General features: G+C 38.2%; 1 protein-coding gene across 5 annotated transcripts; it reads left to right on the top strand.

The window, feature by feature from the left end:
• The first annotated feature begins 274 nt into the window (after nt 1-274).
• Nucleotides 275-17,880, top strand: ZBTB18 (zinc finger and BTB domain containing 18). 5 transcript variants are annotated; one of them, XM_056566963.1, is made up of 2 exons: nt 275-481; nt 14,543-17,880. In XM_056566963.1, exon 2 carries the CDS (start codon nt 14,557-14,559, stop codon nt 16,120-16,122), a length of 1,566 nt encoding a protein of 521 aa, XP_056422938.1. In that variant the 5' UTR covers nt 275-481; nt 14,543-14,556; the 3' UTR covers nt 16,123-17,880. The 5 variants fall into 5 exon arrangements, with proteins under 5 accessions (XP_056422938.1, XP_056422935.1, XP_056422936.1 ...); XM_056566960.1 differs by having other exon boundaries at nt 454-584; XM_056566961.1 differs by lacking the exon at nt 275-481 and adding an exon at nt 603-716.
• Nucleotides 17,881-21,967: the final 4,087 nt, after the last annotated feature.

Raw genomic sequence — 21,967 nt, 5'->3', positions numbered from 1 at the left:
GCCACCCGGACAGCCAAAGCCTGGGAACAACTGAACCAAGTTCCCGGAAGGCGAAAGTAACCGGGTCTGTCTTCTTCTCCACACAATGACCAGCCAGGGAATGGTAGCGTCTCAGCACAATGAACACTACAGCAGAACATGCAGAGGGCAGCACCTCACACACATGCACGCACACCGACAGCGGTAGACACACAGCGGAACGGCGCTGAACATTCCCCGCCTCTGCCGTCGTGAACTCTCGCGCAGGCGCGTTACTTTGCCAGTCTCTGCCATCCTTCCCTGTTCGCCTTGGTGGCCACCTTTCCTGGCACCTGGCCCGCTAATACGCGCCAGGCTGATGTGTGCGCCGTGTGCCGCCCTGGGTCTGTGCGCTGGGGAGACCTTAATAATAGAGCGCTGAGCTACCGAGTCGGCGCCTGGCGGAGAGCAGCAGCGGGGGAGCCGGCGGTCACTGGAGGAGCAGTGGCCGGCATTCCTAAGAGTAAGAGGCGCGGGGAATGGAGGGCTGCTTCACTTTGTACCGGGCAGGGTCAAGGACGAGCTCTTTCCGCCGCTGACTCACTCTTCCCAGAAGAAGGAAGGACGTGAGTATATGGAACAGGTCTCCGAGACGAGTTCCATAACTGCCCCAGGCAGGTGACCTCAGAGCTGGCAATGAGTTCTCCCGCCGGGGGCACGGAACGGGCTCTGGGCTGAGCTCTTTGGAGCAGGTGCGGGTATGTGACTGCCCGGCTGGCTTCCCACTTGGCATGGGCTTTATCTTTGCTGTTCTACATGTGTTTTCTATACCGAAGAACAAATAAATATATATAATGTATTGTCCCACACGTGTGCTTGCATTTCAGAAGGTCCCCCCCCCCCTCTTTATTGTTCGGGTCACTATTGTTGAGGTGCATCCTAATACACGACATCGCTGTATGTAACAGTTTTTCTTTTTATCCTTAGTCCAGTGTTTCTCTACCAGGGTGCCTCTAGTTATTAAAGGCTGTCCCAGTATGCAAGGTGTTGCAACAGCTGGAGGCACCCTGGTTGAGAAACACTGCCTTAGACATTGGCTTCAGTAGATCCACACGGTCTTCTGACTGACACAAGTTTGGTTTCTGCACTTTGAGTCACAGTGTGTACAGGTCCCAATGATATCTGAACACCCTTGTTTTATCACAAATCTTTCTTTCTTTTTTTTTTTTTAAGAATAGTTTTAAGTTGATCAATATACAGTTTGTTTTGCTGGGGGCAGTGACTTCTGTCTGACACTTGTTTTCGAAGTTTTTATTATGGATCCATTATGGGCCCCCATCCTTTTCCTGCTGTTTTCTTGGATATTGCATGTGTTTTTTTTATTATAACTAATGTATACCTCCACACTACGTTATTAATGGAGTATGTTGACATTTGGCAGGTTTGTTCAAAAATTAAATTTGAGACGCTCCTTTATCTGAATTGGGTTTGCAGAACTTCATGCACATTGCTGTGAAAATAAGCCAGTTCAAATAGATGGAACCTTCCTTATGGGATATTACCCTTCTGAAGACCAGCAAGAAATGCGCAGATCAAAGCCAATTTTTACAGAGTTCTATATTAGTCTCACTTGCAGTGCTTTAAAATGCGTCTGCTTGCGTGTGTAACCTACTGGTCTTAATTGACTGTTACAATGTTGTTGCCTACAGTGCAGACTCAATCTTGTTTGCATTTTGATTTCTTATAATATTCTATTCTTCACCTTTGTGATATGCTGTATGATCACTTTGTATGTGGAATTCAGATCATGAAAGCTTGTGACATACTGTATGGCTTCTGTATGAGAGAAAACAGTGACCATTGCTTCAGGTAATCTGTCAAGCAACTATCATCATAGAAAATCTGTAATTGTCAAATGAAGTGTTGTACTTGTGTCATATATTAAAGTACAACACAAATAGAGAATCATAGCCGCACATCCACCATTTGTATTTTGATCTACTTGCTTCTCAGCATAATTTCAAAAACAGGTTGTTAGTATACATTTTGATCAAAAAGTACAATCCCACTCGCTATGTCAAGGCCACCTATTTAGAGTGGGTCCCTAACCATCCCTGAGTGTTAGGTCAGGGACCCACTCTGACTAGGTGGCCTTGACGTGATGAGTGGGCTTTAAATGTATACTAACAACCTGTTAGTTTTTGAAATTATGCTGAGAAGCTAGTAGATCAAAATACAAATGGTGGATGTGTGGCTAGGTTTCTCTATTTATGTTGTTTATATATTAAAGTGCCATCCTTTAGCAATTGTAAAAGTTGTGGACTCCTGCAGATGGGAATTTTTGCATTGAATGTATGTATTTTAAAGAAATGCACTATTGGTTTTGGTTAAACATTTTGGACCATTTCTCTTCCGTGTGTCTTGCAATACAATATCAGCTGCTGTATGCTGTTCAGTGCTCTTACCGTCAGACAACTTCTCTGCCCCTCTCTCTGCCTTTCATTGTTTTTTTTTGTTTTTTTGCACAGTGGATAATAATACAACATGTATTTCCAAGGCAGGATTTTCAGGGCTGACCTTCAGATTGCTGATGTGGATGTGTACTTTGAGCTGCCATGGATTTATCTAAGGATTATCCCAATTGAAATCAATGGGGCTAATCATCAGGGTTTCCCGGCAGAGTCCTCAGCAGACAAGTTCTATGTCACAGATCTGCATGGAAGTTACGACGACACAAAGGGGCTTGCGAAAGCCCCATTCATATGCATTGAATGATCATCATAATTTTTGATTTCTGTGCAGATTTGAAGCTGAAATCTATGTATAATCCAATCCATGTGACCATAGCCTAAAGATGTAAGCTTGGCATAACATTCAGAAGAGCAAAGAGAAATTCTTCAGACTGAGCAATATTGGAGAACTTGTCTGATGGAATGAGTACTGAAGAGCATCTAGCATTGTGTATACACATTTTTAAAACCAATTGTAAATGTTTTCATACATACAGTGCAATAAGAACATGTAGAATAGACTTCAAGTTGTCTCAGTCCAAACAACTTCTTTTCAGACAACCTGTAGTTTGTTTGTGAAATAATAGCGAAGCCCAATTCACTTCAATGAAACAGAGTTTCAATGATAGACACAACCTATGGACAGGTTTGACACTGTTTTTGGAAGGCAAGCAATTGTTTTGTTCTAAACCAAGAAAACCCCTTTAAGTGGTGTCTTCTTCAGACAATCATGTTCAGTGCAATCTATTAGAGCATATATACATCATCGAGGACACCCTCTATGTGCCAAAGCTAAACAGCTCCCTTTTGGTAGAATAAGTAAAACTATATTGTATATATTTGGTAGAGTAAGTAAAACTATATATTGTATTTGAAGGTCAGTATTAGGCCTGCAAGTCCAGACTCCACCAAAGGGTCCAAGATCCTGAACTAAATGCAGTAAGTTAGGGACTCCATACCCACAGTCAACCAGGACTAATGAGGGTAACATAGGCATAAAAATATTAGGTGAATTCAGTCTCAAGGGGACTTCTTTGTAAGAGGGGTTGTCTCAGCCGGAACAAACAGCTCTAGTATTGTTAGACTAATGTCAAATACAGGTGACTCTCATGTTGCTGACAGAATTGATAATTGACAGATTATATCTATCCTTTATAATGTGTTGTCCCTTACATGTTCAGCCACAGCATGCACTTTTATGGTAAGGTCACATGTGCCGTATTTTGCTGCATATTTTCCTACCCATTGAAGTCAATAGGTAGCAAAATTAGCTGCAAAAATGTGCAGGAAAATATGACACGTGTGATCCTACCCTTAAAGAAACTTGTGATTTCCCTTTTTTTTTTCTGTTTTGTTTGGTTTTATTTAGTGTTTTTTTTTTTCTCAGCCTCCATGAGCATGGATAATTTAAATGTCTTTTTGTAAAGAAATATCTTCAATTTTGCTGTCGTTTGAGTCTTTATGTTATAAAGAGATTCTTATTATACAATTAACAGCACGAATACTATTGTTTTTCTTAATTTTTAGGGTATGTGCACCTGTTAACACATGTATTTTTAAATATCTCAGTTATCATATATTTGTGGGAGCCTAAAGGGAGCCTGTTAGGAAATCAGAGTCATGAGCTGAAGGGACATTGTATTTGCACCATCATGGTCTCAAGCACAAATAACAAAGATCCCAGCTATGCTAACCCCTGACATGTTGAAAGATAGGTAAATCAGCCTGTACACTAACTTTAACAGAGTTTTTTTTTTTTCTGTTTAAGTTTACAGGAAATCTATCAAGTGATTTAATGTGTATATAGTTATTTATACTATTTACGGTATATGTGAATAATTCATAAATATAATGCATGTATATATACACAAATATATAGAGCTGCTGCCATTAGAGGTAGCAAATTTGTAGCACAGCTCATAACAGATGTAAAATTTACAGAAGTTTTGAAGCCCTTATGAAAAATAAATAAATAAAATGTAATTTTTTGGGAAAAAATAAAATAAATGCACAGTGGAGTAGTTATACAAATTGAAAATAATTTAAATGCTGGATGTTGGTATCACACTTCTACGAAGAGGAGGAAAAGAACAAACAATGAACTAGTCAGCCAGGCTCTAGAAATAATGAAACCTTACCAGTGATGGGGGGAGAACATTAATAGGAATCTGATAGATAAATGTCAATTAAAGGGCTTATCCAGTAATAGAAAAACAGCTTATTTCTTTCAGAAACCTCTCTGCGTTTGTCTCCAGGTTGGGTGTGGTTCTGTAGCTCCATTCCATTGAAGTTACAGTAGCCAAGTTGTAATACCACCCACAACCTGGGGACAGACGTGGAGCTGTTTTTGAAAGAAATTAGCTCTTTTTCACAACCAAGCTAAACTGAAATCTTTTCCCTGCAGCGCCCCTGGATACAATAGTGCTCTTTTTAGTGTATTTGCTTGTCCTAAAGGGGTACTCCAGTGGATAACAATTTTTTCAAATCAGCTGGGGCCAGAAAGTTAAACAGATATGTAAATTACTTCTATTAAAAATTCTTAATCTTTCCAGTACTTATCAGCTGCTGTATACTACAGAGGGAATTGAGTAGTTCTTTTCAGTCTGACCACAGTGCTCTCTGTTGACACCTTTGTCCATGTCAGGAACTGTCCGGAGCAGGAGAGGTTAGCAATGGGGATTTGTTCCTGATATGGACAGAGGTGTCAGCAGAGAGCAGTGTGGTCAAACAGAAGAGACTAACTCAATTTCCTGTGGACCATACAGCAGCTAATAATTACTGGAAGAATTAAGATATTTTAATAGAAGTAATTTACTAAACTGTTTATGGTGGATAACCCCTTTTGGAGTGATTTTAGTACATACCTGCCAGGCTATATGGGTATTTCCTGTTGGAGTTTGGTCTCTTAAAGGGAACCAATCAGCAGATTTTAACATATATAACGCTCGACTATGTGTTGTATATGCTAAAATCACTATACTCACCATCCCTGGGGGACGTTTGTGCCCCCAGGGATGGAAAAGATATTAAGTCATAAAGTCGCCCCACCTGGGCGGTGACTTCCACTCACCAGCTCCATTCGTTGCGGCGTGGTCCTTAACCCTCGCCTTGATTGACGGCTCGCGTCACTGCTCTGCTCTGTCCGCTAAGGGAGCAGAGCGATGATGCGAGCCGTCATTAAAGCCGCCCAGGGGACTACTTTCTGGGGGGGGGGGGGGAGACTTTATAACTTAATATAAACACAAACATGCCCTGGGGATGGTGAGGATAATAATTATAGAATATATAATGCGTTGTCGAGCATTATATATGCTAAAATCTGGATGATTGGTTCCCTTTAAACTACACATCCCATAGTTCCATGCTTGTAAGCATGAAGTTAATGAAGTTACATTCCTCCCTCACACATCAGCCACCCCACCCATTGCAGCACAAATCAGCTCAAAAGATCAGTGTTTTCTAATCGTGGTGCCTACAGCTTTTGCAAAATCATCTCTCTGTCGCTCAACCCATTGAAGCAGGACTGCCTCCCTTTACACAACTGACTAGTCATGTCAGGTCTCGAAACACTGCAACCTGGGAAATCCTGAGAGTAATTTTACTCCCGAGAGTAATTTTGTATGCTGTTAAAAATAAATATTGGGGTGAAAATCACATAAGAATTGAGAGACCACCATGAAACACAGATACAGACACTATATTATGAACTACACTAACTTTACTGCCCCTTTAGCATAGTCAAATAAATACAAAATACAAAAAGATTCTTGGGTGTCTTTCATGGAGATCTAAACTTTATATTGTTTGAATACCATGTTATATTTTTCTTTTTTTTTCCAGTAAAAACTAAAATCTGCTTTTGAAAAACAGGGTAAAAAATTATTTTGTTCCCCAATCTTCCTATTTCAACAGCTCAGACAAAGATTGCACCAGTTTTCATTACTGGGTACCAAAAGTCAATTTCTGGCAAAGAACTTGAAATGTTTGAGTATTTTAATATACGCTGTAGAACGTCTGCTAAAGCTTAGACTGCTAGCAATAGAAATCCAAAAGGAAAATAACTAACTTGGTATTTTTCTGGATTAAAAAATTATTGTTATCCAGTTTCAGCAATATGGCACCACACTCACCGTAGATTAGAGCTGAAAAAAAACCTATTACAGGGCTCTACCCACATGCTGGGTGGGCCGCGCAAATGACGGCTTGATCACCATGTGTGGCTGGCCAATGAGGATTTTATAGAAAGTCAAGATGGGATAAGCCGATGAATGAGCATTTGCCCATTTGTAGGCTTTTCTGTCCCTGTTACACAGAGTGATTTCTGCCCTTTCAAATGATGATCACTTCTTGTAATAGGGCCCTAAGGCATAGTTAGTAGTAGTTAAAGGGGTTACTCTGACATCAGCTAAAAAAAAAAAAAAATGCTGCAGAAGCATATAGTATAGCTTACCTTTCCTTCCCAGTTCTAAAACCACCAAAAATCCATTTGCTTTAGGTTTCTTAGTCCTGAGGTAGTGACATCACTCAGCCACACTTCCTGGACATCAGAGGTTGATGTGTTGGGAGAGAGGAAGGGGTCAGGAGCTGGAGACAATACCACATAGAAAATTCAAGAGCTACACAACTTCCTTTTGGGAAGAATCATGCAAAAGCATGCTGAAGGCAGTACAATTTGTGTTAACAATATATTATATATCTTAGGGTTATAATCTTAATTAAATACACTTTACTGAAACCGGAATACACCTTTAATAGACCTATAGATTGGGATCACAATGCATGGGAAAGCATTTTTGGTACTTTTGTGCCAGAGATAATGTGGGATCTAAGCACCAGAATATTTACCAATACTTTATTGTACTTAACTAGGTTCAGTCCTATTTTGTATCCTGTCAGAAAATAAAATGCACATTTAATTTTATTGCCATTTTAAGAGAGTAAAAGTAGTTTTTTTTTTGAGAAACAAACAAAGCTCCCTGGCCTTAATATGTCATATAAATGTTCATTATACTTGAACTGTTTACATGCTGCCTGCTTCTTCCCCATACTGGCAACACATCATCTAAGCATGATGACCTGCTGCTAGAACGTCTTCCATCACAACATCACAGTGGTGTACAACTATACCTTGCTGTAAGGTGCTGATGTCGTTTATATGGCTGCCCCAACCTTATATGAACTTTCTTTGATTTTGTGTACAAAACCCCTTTGAGGGTGTATTCGCGCATACAGAATCCTGCACATATTTAAAGTGACAGGTTTTATAATGCAAATCTTAATGTAAACTAAATCATTAAACAAAGCTTCAAATCCTGCACATTAGAAATATGCTCAGGATACTATACATGTGACTAGACACTAAGAATAGGAATAATGTGTTCTGTATGTTGGTTATTTTGCCATGTATACTTACGGTAGTTATAGCATAGCTTGTTAAGCCAAGAACTTGAGGATGGTAGTGTACAAATCAGCTGCATTCACAGATTCACTAAATGGATTGTATTAAAAATCAAACATTGGTCCAAATGTGTCAATTAGGGTAATTTCCAATCAAGGACTACTTTAATTTTGGGTATACATTAAGCTCAACATTTTATTTATTTATTTATTTTTTTTTGCAGAATTTGAGATGTACTCTTATAAAGTCAAGTAATAAAGTTTTTTTTTTTTTTAATGGGTAATCAAAAGAAAAAAATATATGGCTACAGTTTAACATTACCTGGATTATAAGGCAGAGCTGGTTTACTAACCTTTCAGTGGCCAATGGACTGAGGGAAGGGAGAGATTGAAACATGACCCACTATAGGGGAACTCCAGTGGAAAATTATTTTTTTCACATCATCTGTTGTCCAGAAAGTTAAACAGATTTGTAAATTACTTCTATTAAGACATCTTACTCCTTCCAGTACTTATCAGCTGCTGTATGTTCCACAGGAAGTTTTTCTTTTCTGTCTGACCACAGTGCTCTCTGCTGACACCTCTGTCAGGAACTGTCCAGAGCAGGAGAGGTTTGCTATGGGGATTTTCTCCTGTTCCTGAAATGGACAGAGGTGTCAGCAGAGAGCACTTTGGTCAGAAAGAAAAGTAAAAAAAAAATACTTCCTAAGGAGCATACAGCAGCTGATAAGTACTCGAAAGATTTACAAATCAGTTTTTTAACTTACTGGCACCAGTTGATTAAAAAAAAATAAATAAAATTCCACTGGAGTACCCTTTTAACAATGATCACTGGCCACTACTAGTGTAGCCTGACTTTGAGCTATGCATATACAAATTTTGGGAGCATGTCATGTACTGTACAGTTAATGATCTGTATTACTCACTGTAGAATGTGAGGGGCATCATGACTTGCTTAAGTCCTGTCATCCATGCCATTGGGGCGAGTTAAAGGGGTACTCCACCCCTAGACATCTTATCCCCTATCCAAAGGATATGTGCAGGATAGGGGATAAGATGTCTTGGGGTGGAGTACCCCTTTAAAGGGAGAACATAGCCCATCTGAGAATAGGGCCTCCAATCAGGGAAGCACAGCGGGTGTGGGAAAAGCACTCTTGTTTCATGCAAACTTTTGGCAGAACCTTTCTCTGAAAAAGTTTCATAGTAAAAGAAATTGCATAATGTACACTGAGGCTATGTTCACACACCAGAATATTTGCACGGAAAATCTCAGTGCCGATAAACTACAGACTGCGGATGCCGGCATAATAGAACCGCTCACGGGTGTTTCCTTTCATAGAGGTCTATGCATTCCATACAGAATCCACAGAAAGAATAGACATGTCTTTTCTTCCTGCGGACATCGGAATTTCTGCGCCGGAAACATCTGGTGCGAAAATTCTGTTATGTGCACAGTGCAGCAGAATCCCATTGAAATCAATGGGACTCTGCTGCACATAAATTCTGGCATGTGAACATAGCCTTAGAATCTCCCTTGATGAAATCACTAGCCAGAGAAAGGCATTCACAGCCAAATCAAGTTGTCTACAATTAACCCCTTAAGGACCAGTACAAGTGAACCTGTACGCCCCTGAAAGACCAGGCCTGTTTTATCAAATCGGGGATGTCTGTCTTTATTAGAGAATAACTCTGGTAACTTTTTGCCAATCACGATAGTTCTGACATTGTTTTTTTGTCACAAGTTGTCCTTCATGTACATAGTAAAAGTAAGCCAATGTCATTTGTATTTTAAATTTTTTTTTACAATGCACAAAATCATAAAAATTAAGATTTTTTGCTATTTTAACACGAATCGGTTGCATATATTTATACTTACTGACCAAATAGTTTATGAAACCTATACTTTCAGATGTCTACTTTATTTTGACAGCATTTTTTTTTGTTTTTAATTAACATTTTAAATGAATTAGAAGCCTAACAATTTAACTTGAAATTTAGAAAATTGAGAAAATTTGAAAAGTGCATCTTTTTTTTTTAATGTGCTATGCAAGCTATGCAGAAATTTGAAGGTGGTAGAACATAGGAACACCCCCCCCCCCCAAATGACCCCATTTAAAAAAAAATAGACCCCTCAAGGTATTCGCTAGGGGGTTCAGTGAGTATTTTAACACCATCATTTTTTGGCAGGAATTATTACAAAGTCAGTGTTAAAAATTTGAAATTTTTCACAAATGCATCATTTGTGGGGCATATTTTTTGTACATCACTTCTGATATTGCAAGAAATGCACCCTTTATTTTATTAAGCTGCTTGGCCTGGGTTTGGAAATACCCTCGCTTAGGCCATATTTGGTTCCTTGGCCACGTGGTAGGATCCAGAAGGAGAGGAGCGCCATTTGGCTTTCAGGGCATCATTTTAGGCCGAATGGATTATAGGCCGCACTTCATGCCTGCAAAGGGTTTTAGCGGTCAGAGCCATACAGAACCCCCACGAGTGACCCCATTTTGGAAACTGCACCCCCTAAAGTATTCATCTAGACCAAAAGGGAGTACTTTGAGTCCTTTTTGTGTGGCTGGAATGGATACAAACTCAGTGGAAATTTTTTTTTTTTTTACACAAATGCATTATTCGTGGGACATATTTATTGTGCATTGCATCTGAAAAGTAGAAAATGCGCCCCATATTTTATTACGCTGTTTGTCCCGTGCTCGGTAATCCCCCCCGCTTAGACCATATTTGGTTGCATGACCACATGGTGGGACCCAAAAGGAGAGGAGCCCCATTTGACTTTTAGGATATCATTATACAAATTATAGGCCACACTTCTTCTTGCAAAGCATTCTAGCTGTCAGAACAATACCGCACCCCCAGATGTGACCCCATTTTCGAAACTTCACCCCCTAAAGTATTCACCTAGGGCAAAAGTGAGTACGTTGAGCCCTTATTGTGTGGCTAGAATTATTTCAATGTCAATGGAAAAAATTACAATTAGCTTTTTTTCCCCACAAATTCTTTATTTGTGGGACTTCATTTTTGCAAGTCGCTTTTGAAATGGAGGAAATACACCCCATATTTTATCACCCTGTTCGTCCGGGGCTGGGCAGTACCCCTACTTAGGCCATATCTGGTTGCCTGACCGCCTGGTAGGACCAAGAAGGTGAGGAGCCCCCTTTGGCTTTCAGGGCATCATTATATGAATAGTCCCCATTCATACTGCATTTCTGCAGTATAGGTGACTTATCTTGCATAAATTAGTTCAGCTTTCAGGTGCTCTCGAGGGCTGGAAAAGGTGGATACAGTCCACCTTTTACAGCCCACCGGAGCACCTGAAAGCTGAACTAATTTATACAGGATAAGTCATCAACTGCTGAGCCGAGAAGTTTGTGACGAATCAAATTTACTGTAAGGTCGCTCATCTCTAGTGTCTGTTGTCATGTCAAAAAAGGGATGCCAATGTATACTGTAGCAGTCTCATTCAGAAATGAATGGAGCTGCTACAGTATACGTCAGCATCACTCTTTTTGACATGATGCTGATGGATACCTCTAACACTGCGGAAACGCAGTATGAACGGGACGCAGTTTAGGGTCACATTAAGCACATCCGCAGCATATTTCACACCACGGATGACCCCCAGCAGTCACAAGGGCGAGATCACTGCTGTGGCTGGGTAGCTCAGTGTGTCCACTCATGACTGCTGACGGGAAATCCGCCGCTATTGGTGGACACACAAAGCTACCAAGCTGCAGCAGGGAGCTCATTGTGACTGTTGGCGGGCATCCGCAGCATGTAATATGCTGCAGATGTGTGCCATGTGATCCTACACATTATACATTTGTATTTTTCATTATATTTATTTAATAAATGTATTTTTATTTTTTAAATTTTTCTTACACTTTTTTGGGGCAATTTTTATACTTTTTTTTTTATTTTTATACACATTAATTTATTTTATATTTTTTTCACCTTTTTTATGCTTTGGAATACTTAGTATTCTAAAGCATTGCAGACACATGCTGCCTGCTAGTTTTACACTAGCAGGCAGCATATCAGCACGTGCCTCTTTAAGGCTCTAAGGGTTAAACTGCCGGGCCCGAAGTTTACTGCGGCAGGGTCCCGGCTCTGTGTTACAGCCGAGTCCCTGCCGCGATCTCGTGGGTGCACTGGGCAGCACCCACGAGAACCATGGACGAGTATACACGTCCTAATGGCGGAACGTGCATCCAGCCTGGACGTGTATACACGTACATGGTCTTAAAGGGGTTAAACATTGTTAGGTGTGAGATTAAGTATGTAAAATTGTTACATAGTTTTTATGTTTGAACCACCTACATCAAAAGGCTCCTGAAATATTTTAGTAATCCACCTTATATGTAATCTTCACATTTCACTAGTCAGGTTCTAAATGTTTAGTGTTTGTCACAATCGCAGATGTGAGGTGCATGAACAGAATAGAAACATGTACCGTACTTTCGCTATGATGTTGCAGTGTTATTTCATCAGCCACTTGCAAGTAGATCTTGATCTTTTTGTGTATGTTTGTCAGGAGCACTTTAAAAATCTTAAAACCCAGATGTAAGGAAATTGCATTTTAAGTTAGACATTATTTAGTTCTCTACCATATTAATAATTAAAAGATGTATATAAAAGTAAACTTTTTTATACTATCAATGAAGTAGTTTGAATAAATGCAAAACAAGATGAAAATGTAATTTAGCATTCTTCATTGTATACGTAAAGATAGTTATGCACATAAGTATGGGTTCACATTATATACACTTTATATTATTTTTAAGCAACATGTTGTATGAGTTTATACCTTCAACATAAAATCATCAAAAATGGTGTGAAGTTGTTAGAAAATTCCATAATTATAATAGTCCATATGTTAAGTAAGTATGTGAAGAAAGTTTACAGAAGAGGAAACTTTGAAGTTTTTGTTTATACAAACTGAAGAAAAAAAGTTATCCGAAGAAAAAGCTGGTGGCAGGAGTGTAGAGGAGCAGCATATGGCATTAAAAGGAGCACAGCTGGAGGTAGCATTTCCATCTGAACATGATGTCAGAGCAGCTGACAGCTTGCCATCCCTCAGCCTTTTATTCTAACACACAGCCAGGGAGTTAGTGTGTGCAGAGCTGTGTGGGGAAAAGGTATCTTATTCCTCTCTAACATCCTCTCCACTTTGCATCTGTTTGTCAGTCTGTGTTTTTTTTTTTTCTTTATTTATTTATTTTTTACATTTTCTTGAGTTGATCAATATACAACCAGCATACAGCACTTGTGAGAGTGGAGTACATCATCAAGTCTATGTATAAAAAAGGTAGGACTTGTAGTAATTGCAGTTGTATATTGATTATTTCATACATATGATTTATTGCTTTATAAGTTATTTTTATTGTGACTTATTTGGCTCAAAATAGTGTGCTTTTGTAACCGCATTTCTCAGCCGTCAGCGGTGTATATTATTTTGTAATATTAATGTTTTATTGTGATATATTGCAAATGTTTTGCTTCTGTGTAGATGTGGTTAAAACCATACTGTCTGAGGGTCTCCTTAGTGATAAAGAATGCGTGATGGGTATTTTAGTTTGTTGTGAAACATTGTGGATGTTCACCATCTTCTTCTTACAGCTTTTAAGCATGTTAAGTGCTTCAAAATATTGTCTTTTTTGTTTTATGTGCAGTCATGTCTGGTTGTCGTAAAGCATTGGGAAGGAAAAACAGGCCTAAATTAAGGTTGCAGTCTATTTGATCTCTTAGGTCTCTTTTTCACTATTCATATTAAACATTCACCCTACTTCATGTTTCTGTCTATTGTGTTCGCGTTTCCTGCATATACAAATGTATTAAATGTATTGTACGTTATGCATTTATTCTTCATACTTGTTTATGTACTAGCAAACTAATTTAGAACTTGTAGATTTGAGCTGCTTGAATTGGCCAGACAGCTGTAATCGCACTCCTCTATTCTTAATCTCTTTATCTGGGCAGCAGCTGCCATATGGCCACCGTCAGCTGGATCAGATGTTTATAAGCTTCCTTCTTCGTCCCTCTGTCCTTTCAGCCTACTAATTTGATCACAGCTACCTTGTGAGCTGCCCTCAAATCTTTATTTTTAGCCCTCTTAAGGATTAGGATTGATGTGGGTTACAGGGCACTTAAAGTGATTGTATTTGTTAATCTTTGAATTCTTTTATTTGTTAAGACAATGTAAGACTATTTTACTATAAAATATATTAGGTTGTTATAAATGCAGTTGTTCTATTTGAATAATTATGTACTGCTATAACTTGTACAAAGTTATTAAGCCCTGCACACTAGGTTAACTTGGTTTATTGCGCCAGCATGGCCTTATTCAAATTTGTACAAAATCCCTATAGAATTGTTATGGTTGGAATTATTTAGTTTTTATACTGTGTACTATCCTTTCTACGCACAGGCACAAAGCGTATTGTAGAGGGCATGTACATTAATAAAGAATTAAATATATTTTTCTGATCTGTGAGGCTTGTGATCATTTGCATTTTTTCTTTTAAAATTGCAGTTCTAGAATTTATGGCAGTACGAGTTAGATTCTGTCAATGAATATATATATATATATATATATATATATATATATATATGATTAATAATATGAATTATGTTACCACTTCTAATATATTATTTCTGTTATTTAGGTTATGAAGACAGCATGGAATTTCCAGAACATAGCAGACATTTGCTACAGTGTTTGAGTGAGCAGAGAGATCAAGGATTTCTGTGCGATTGTACTGTTCTGGTAGGAGATGCCCATTTCAGAGCTCACAGAGCTGTACTGGCTTCATGCAGCATGTATTTCCACCTCTTTTACAAGGATCAGCTAGACAAAAGAGACATTGTTAACTTGAACAGTGACATTGTTACAGCTCCAGCCTTTGCTCTCCTGCTTGAATTCATGTATGAAGGGAAACTCCAGTTTAAAGATCTGCCTGTTGAAGATGTGCTTGCAGCTGCCAGTTATCTTCACATGTATGACATAGTGAAAGTCTGTAAAAAGAAACTGAAAGAAAAAGCAACAACAGAGGCAGACAGCACAAAAAAAGAGGAAGACTTTTCGAGTTGTTCAGATAAAATAGAAAGCCTCTCAGATGGTAGTAGCCACATGGCAGGTGATCTGCCCAGTGATGATGAAGATGGTGAAGCCGAAAAGTTAAACATTCTTCCTAGTCGAGGCGATTTGACAGCTGAATCTGAAAACATGTGGTTGAGGTTACCCTCTGATTCAACCAGCATTACTCAAACTAGCATAGAAACTGAAACTCACGCAAATGCTGTGAAAACTGCACATAGCCCTTGCAGCTCAGCTGGCTCCTTATCTGGGAGGTCTAACACTTCCTTAAGGGATATAGGAGATTCAGACTGTGTCCTGGACCTGTCTGTGAAATCCAGTGTGTCGGGAGCTGAACCATTGAGTAATTCCTACTTTTCTTCACCAGAAACATTGAGAAACACTATAGTTCATGTAAAAGTAGAAAAAGAAGGATCTTGTGATGAAAATGATATAGATACTACTGAATATGATATGGAGCAAAGCACTGTGAAAGAAGGCATAAGTAATGATGCTAGGACACATTATGAGTCTGTCCATTTGGGCAATGTACGAGAAGATTCAGTCTTGAGAGAGCTGGATCATGATGAAAAGACAAGTGATGATGAAATGATCACTCCTGATAATGAGAGAGTTCAGATAGAAAGTAACATGGACACTAGTCTTCTTCCTTTTGTTTCAAACATGCTTAATCCTGCAGGGCAAATCTTTATGTGTCCACTTTGTAACAAAGTGTTTCCAAGTCCACACATCCTTCAAATTCATTTAAGTACACACTTTCGAGAACAAGATGGTATACGAAGTAAACCCACTAATGATGTCCATGTCCCTACCTGCTCTCTCTGTGGTAAGACCTTTTCCTGTATGTACACTCTAAAACGTCATGAGCGGACTCATTCTGGGGAAAAGCCTTTCACTTGTACTCAGTGTGGAAAAAGTTTCCAGTACTCTCATAACCTGAGCCGGCATGCTGTTGTTCATACTCGGGAGAAACCACATGCTTGTAAGTGGTGTGAAAGAAGGTTTACACAGTCTGGAGACCTATACAGACACATCAGAAAATTTCACTGTGAACTGGTAAACTCTTTATCTGTTAAGAGTGAAGCATTGAACTTGCCTGGGGTAAGAGACTGGACTTTAGAAGATAGCTCTCAAGAACTTTGGAAATGAATGCAATGTATGTTCTCGCTTGCATACAAAGTTATGCATGCATACAAGTACACTGTAATGTGCACTGTAAGTGTATTTAACAAGATGTTTAATATCCCCTTTACACTCAACCTAATTTTTTTTAATTTTAAAAGTAATATACATTTTTGTTATGCAAACAAAAATGAGCCATGTAATTTTAGAATTTGAATCACATGGAAAATCATTTGTTTGACAAAAAATGTAGTTGTTTGAGATCAGTGTTGCACTTTATCAGATTGACACATAATGGGTCTCTACACTGAATGTTGTATTAATATTAATTTATGTGTCTTTTTGTTAGGAACAGGTTGGGGTGATCTAGACTTTGGTCAGCTAACACTAGGGACCATCTGATGGCATTTTAACTGCCATATAATGTGCACTTGATTGATGTGATAAAGCCACTCTGAAGGTTTTAAACTAAATTGAATATATCCTGCTCCTCCTGCTTCATAAAAGAAAATCTGAGGAGTAAATGCTTCCATTTAGAGTAGAGCTTAAATTTTCACATAAAAAATAAAACATCATTATCAGTAATATTAAAATATATGGCTTGTGTTTTTTTGTGAAAACATAATTTGGAATAAATAAAAAGGATTGTGGAGATAGTTAAGTGTTCAACTTGGCTTAATAATGTATAATTTTTGTATAAATTAAAATCATGAAGTGTTGTCAACTGAATGCTGCTTTTAGTTTCCTTCTGTTAACTATTTAAACAACAAAGATGCATGAATAATTCTTTTATTAGCATTATGAATTTACAGGATAATTTATTTGAACATATTTTTTCTCAAAAGAGAGATGCTCTTAAAAATGCAACTTTATATTCAGACAAAAAAAAGTGTTGCGCGTGTATTATTAATTTTTTTCAGATTTAATTTCAGACAAATTATACCTTCTTCCCTGAAAATATACCTGTTTACAGATATTTCCAGATGCAATATTTAATTAGTAAGTATATAAGATTGTGCATTGTTACAAAAAATATTAAATGGCACTTCATAAAAAAATTATTCATTTCATAACAAAATATATATGCATACTATTTAACTACTGATGCTTGAACCAAGACACTGATGCAGATAATATATGAATGCAGGTATAATGTGGGTTCTTAAAAGAACAGGCAAAATACTGCTTTTATAGGTTGGTCAACTATGGTGATGTTTTTTGTTTTTGTTTCACAGACACACTGATGTATCTGTTTAAAATCTGCTGCAAAAACTTAAAGGGTATATTTATTTTTATTATTATTTATGTAAGTTATAAACACCTGAAATGTATAATTGATAATGTGAGACGCAATTCCAGTAAATCAGAATTATATGCTGCATCTTAAGATTTACTATGTAAAACAAAACAAATGAAGAGGGGGGGGGGGGGGGGGGGGATTCAGTGGAATGATGTATATGTACTTGAAGTTTTTATAATAATTATTTAAGAATGGTCAGCATTATAGAATAACATGAATAAGACAATCAATGGCAATGTATTGACAGTTTTGTTTTTTGCTTTAATTCTTTAATTTAGCATTTTAAAATGTGTGATTTGTGAATACATATAATAGACTTTTGTCTAGCCTTGACAATCATTGTATTTTATTTTTTTTTGCAGAAAAGGGGTGGGTAATTTATTATATTGTTTTAATTTTGTATTTCGTGTAGGTGTTCAATATTTTGAAAATGTGTGAAATTTCAATAAAACATAAATCTGAAAAATCTGTTTCAATAGTTTCTTTTACCCACTGTTTTCACAAGTGTATTCTTAAATATATATCATACATTTTAAGATGTTTATAATGTATATTCACCTTTTCCCCATTTTTAACATTTGTATAATACAATATTACAATAAGTTTCTAGACAAAGAGCTACCTTGAGTAGATGTGGTCTGTCTTGGTCCAGTCTGTAAGTTAGAACTTCATGAATTTATGAAATTATGGCTACATGTAAAGCACTATTTTACATCGCAATAATCTACTGAAATAAAGTATTGTTGCATAGCAAAAAAAAAGCCCACGCTTTTCATCACTGTCAAAAATTGAAGTTTCTCACAGTAGTGTTAATTTTTTTTTTTTATATGAGCAGTTTTGTTTACATTTTACACTGGACATTTACATAAAATTTTTGGACACTTCAAAAACATTTAGTATAAAGGCTGTATATATAAAAGAATATAAGATAATTTAAATGAGAAAAATGTTTGAATATGTAGTAACAAATTGTATATCACTGCTAAGGTACTAGTGTTTTTAATATATTGGCTTATCAGCAACATTATTACTAATGGATCAGTAGCATAAGTGATATTACAATATAAATAAAATGTAATCCTTTAATTAGATGGTATTTTAGTACAACATTTGAACCATATCTCTACTTTAGTTAGCTTCTGATTCTAAACTATACAGGCTACAAGAGTGAATTTTGACATATGCTAAATAATCTGTACATGGCATCAACTTATTCTGCAATGCCTTAGAATGAGCTAATACGTCTCTGAACTGGTTCTATCCTAAAGCTCCATCATTTTTACTGCTGAAACATATAAAAAAACATTACTGTGTAAAAAGGTAATTAATACATTCTTGCCTCATTATAGTCACATACCACATTGAATACAGTAGTTGAAATGCCTCAAATTACTATTTAAAATCTGCATTAACATTTCCAATTAACACACTTACTTGTGGTCCCTTTTTTAAGTATATTTCTTCCTATTTTCTTAATAGGAAGAAATGTAACCCCTAGGATATACATTTTTAAACAATTAAGGAGATAAAAAAGTCTTATTTTAATACAATGTTATTATTGAGGAATATTAATAAGAAAATTGTAAATTTTGTCTAAGTGGAATTATTTTAAGTTTAATCATAGCCAGACTGAAATATCACAAAAAAATAGTGCATATGTGCATGTAAAATACAGTTTTTAATTGCAATGTTTAGGTTCAACAATACAAGTTATAAAATAAAAGTAGAAAGCAATTGCTAGTTTTTAAATGCTTTTGGTACAGGTTTGCTAGTTTAAATCTAAATGTGTTTTTCTGCTAGGGTTAAAAACAAGTCTTCGTCTGAGGCAGTTTGTCTTTTTAATTATGTAAGAAGTGAAGTAACCACTGTCGGCTGATTATTCTTTTTAGGACCTTATCACATTTTTTATTTTTTTATGGGAACTAAACTAGTTGAAACATCTTGTGTATGTATATATATAATATATATATAGGCACTTTTTCCAGTCCATAAAAAATTGTGATAGTTTTGTGTGTTTACCACACACAATTCTGCTTCAATATATTTTGTCCATTAGCCTAAAATGTAGAAATACTCAACCACTGATCTACTAAAAAACCTAGGTAACTTACTTACTGAAATCTTAAGTGACATCGAATACTGACTGTGAAGATGGCTGAGTTTTAACTGCCAGGCTTCCTGGCATGGTTAAATTGGCACTGTCAGATACAAAAACTTTTTATATATTGTACATCTTTGCAAAACATTAACCTTTCTTATATTTTAAGTAGAACATTTTAATTTTTTTACAGGAATCATGGCTTATGAAATCATGGCTTTTCCAAGTTGAAGCACAGGCATGGACAAAGTCCAGTATGTGATGGTGGGCTAGCACTCCTCTGTGCACTCTCCTGAGGATTGCTAGCCCACCCTCACTACTGGACTTTGTCCATGCCTGTGTTTCAGCTTGGACAAAGCCATAATTTTATAAGCCATGATTCCTGTAAAAAGGAAATAAAATTTTCTTATGAAGTATATTAGAAAGATTAATGTTTTGCCAAGATGTATAACATTAAAAAAAGTTTTTGAATCGGACAGTGCCCATTTAAGTGGGCTTTAACACAATTCCTATGAGGACACAAAGGGGCTTATGTATGAATCTTGTTGCACTTTTTTTTTGTCTGGAATCCTTATGCCCAATTTTAGCAAGCATACTGTATTTATCGACGTATAACACGCATTTTTTAGGCTACATTTTTTTGCCTAAAGTCTATCTGCGTGCCGCTGCCCCATTGCCGGCGCCGATAGCCAGGGGGAGAGAAGCGGCGCCGGCAGTGGAGCAGCGGCGCCGATAGCCAGGGGGAGAGAAGGGGCAGCGGCACCCATTGCCGGCGCCGCTGCCCCATTGCCTCCCCCCATCCCCGGTTGTATAATTACCTGTTGCCGGGGTCGGGTTCGCGCTGCTTCTGGCCTCTGGTGTGGCGTCCCCTACGTCGTTGCTATGCATTGCACATAGCAATGACGCAGGGGACGCCACACCGGAGGCCAGAAGCAGAGCGGACCCGACCGTGGCAACAGGTAATTATACAGCCGGGGATGGGGGAGGCAACGGGTGCCGCTACCCCTTCTCTCCCCCTGGCTATCGGCGCCGCTGCTCCATTGCCGGTGCCACTTCTCTCCCCCTGGCTATCGGTGCCAGCAATGGGGCAGCGGCACCGATAGCCAGGGGGAGAGAAGGGGCAGCGGCGCTGATAGCAAGGGGGAGAGAAGCGGCAGCAGCAGGGCTCTAGACCCAGGAAAGGCAGGGGGAGAGAAGCGGGCAGAGACAGCCTCTCTCCCCCTGCCTTTCCTGGGGGCTTCTGTGGGGTATTAAACAGTGTATCGGGGTATAAACATGCACACACACGCACACCCTCATTTTACCAAGGATATTTGGGTAAAAAACTTTTTTTTTACCCAAATATCCTTGGTAAAATGAGGGTGCGTGTTATAGGCCCGTGCGTGGTATACCCCGATAAATACAGTATGTACCATTTTTGCCTCAAGTGTTTTGCTGTCTGAAGTGGGCCTAGTTTGTGTAGTATGCCTGTTTCTGCCTGCTTTAGAATTTGTAACTTTTTAAAAATCACAGAATTTTGGCTCAAAGCCACTCCGGGGAGGGGGTGCTGTTAACTTGGCCAGACAGATCTAGTGATTTGATGTCAGTGAGGCAAAAAAGTATTTAGTCAGCCACCAATTGTGCAAGTTCTCCCACTTAAAAAGACGAAAGGTCTGTAATTTTCATCATAGGTATACCTCAACTATGAGAGACATAATGAGAAAAAAAATCCATAAAATCACAGTCTGATTTTTAAAGAATGTATTTGTAAATTATAGTGGAAAATAAGTATTTGGTCAATAACAAAAATTAATCTCAATACTTATATACCCTTTGTTGGCAATGACAGAGGTCAAATGTTTTCTGTAAGACTTAACAAGGTTTTCACACACTGTTGCTGGTATTTTGGCCCATTCCTCCATGCAGATCTCCTCTAGAGCAGTGATGTTTTGGGGCTGTTGCTGGGCAACACTGAATTTCAACTCCCTCCAAAGGTTTTCTATGGGGTTGAGATCTGGAGGCTGGCTAGGCCACTCCAGGACCTTGAAATGCTTCTTACAAAGCCACTCCTTCGTTGCCTGGGCGGTGTGTTTGGGATCATTGTCATGCTCAAAGACCCAGCCACATTTCATCTTCAATGCCCTTGCTGATGGAAGGAGGTTTTCACTCTAAATCTCACAATACATGGCCCCATTCATTCTTTCCTTTACATGGATCAGTCATTCTGGTCCCTTTGCAGAAAAACAGCCCCAAAGCATGATGTTTCCACCCCCCCATGCTTCACAGTAGGTATGGTGGGGGAGATTTATCAAAACCTGTGTAAAGGAAAAATTGTCCAGTTTCCCATAGCAACCAATCAGATGGCCTTGTGAAAAATGAAAGAAGCGATCTGATTGGTTGCTATGGGCAACTTAGCAGCTTTTCCTTTGCACAGGTTTCGATAAATCTCCCCTCTGTGTTCTCTGGATGCAACTCAACATTTTTTCTCCTCCAGA

This window comes from Hyla sarda, chromosome 3, assembly GCF_029499605.1.
Source record: "Hyla sarda isolate aHylSar1 chromosome 3, aHylSar1.hap1, whole genome shotgun sequence".
NCBI classification, from domain to species: Eukaryota; Metazoa; Chordata; class Amphibia; order Anura; family Hylidae; genus Hyla; species Hyla sarda.
This window is presented reverse-complemented; position numbering and strand designations above follow the sequence as displayed.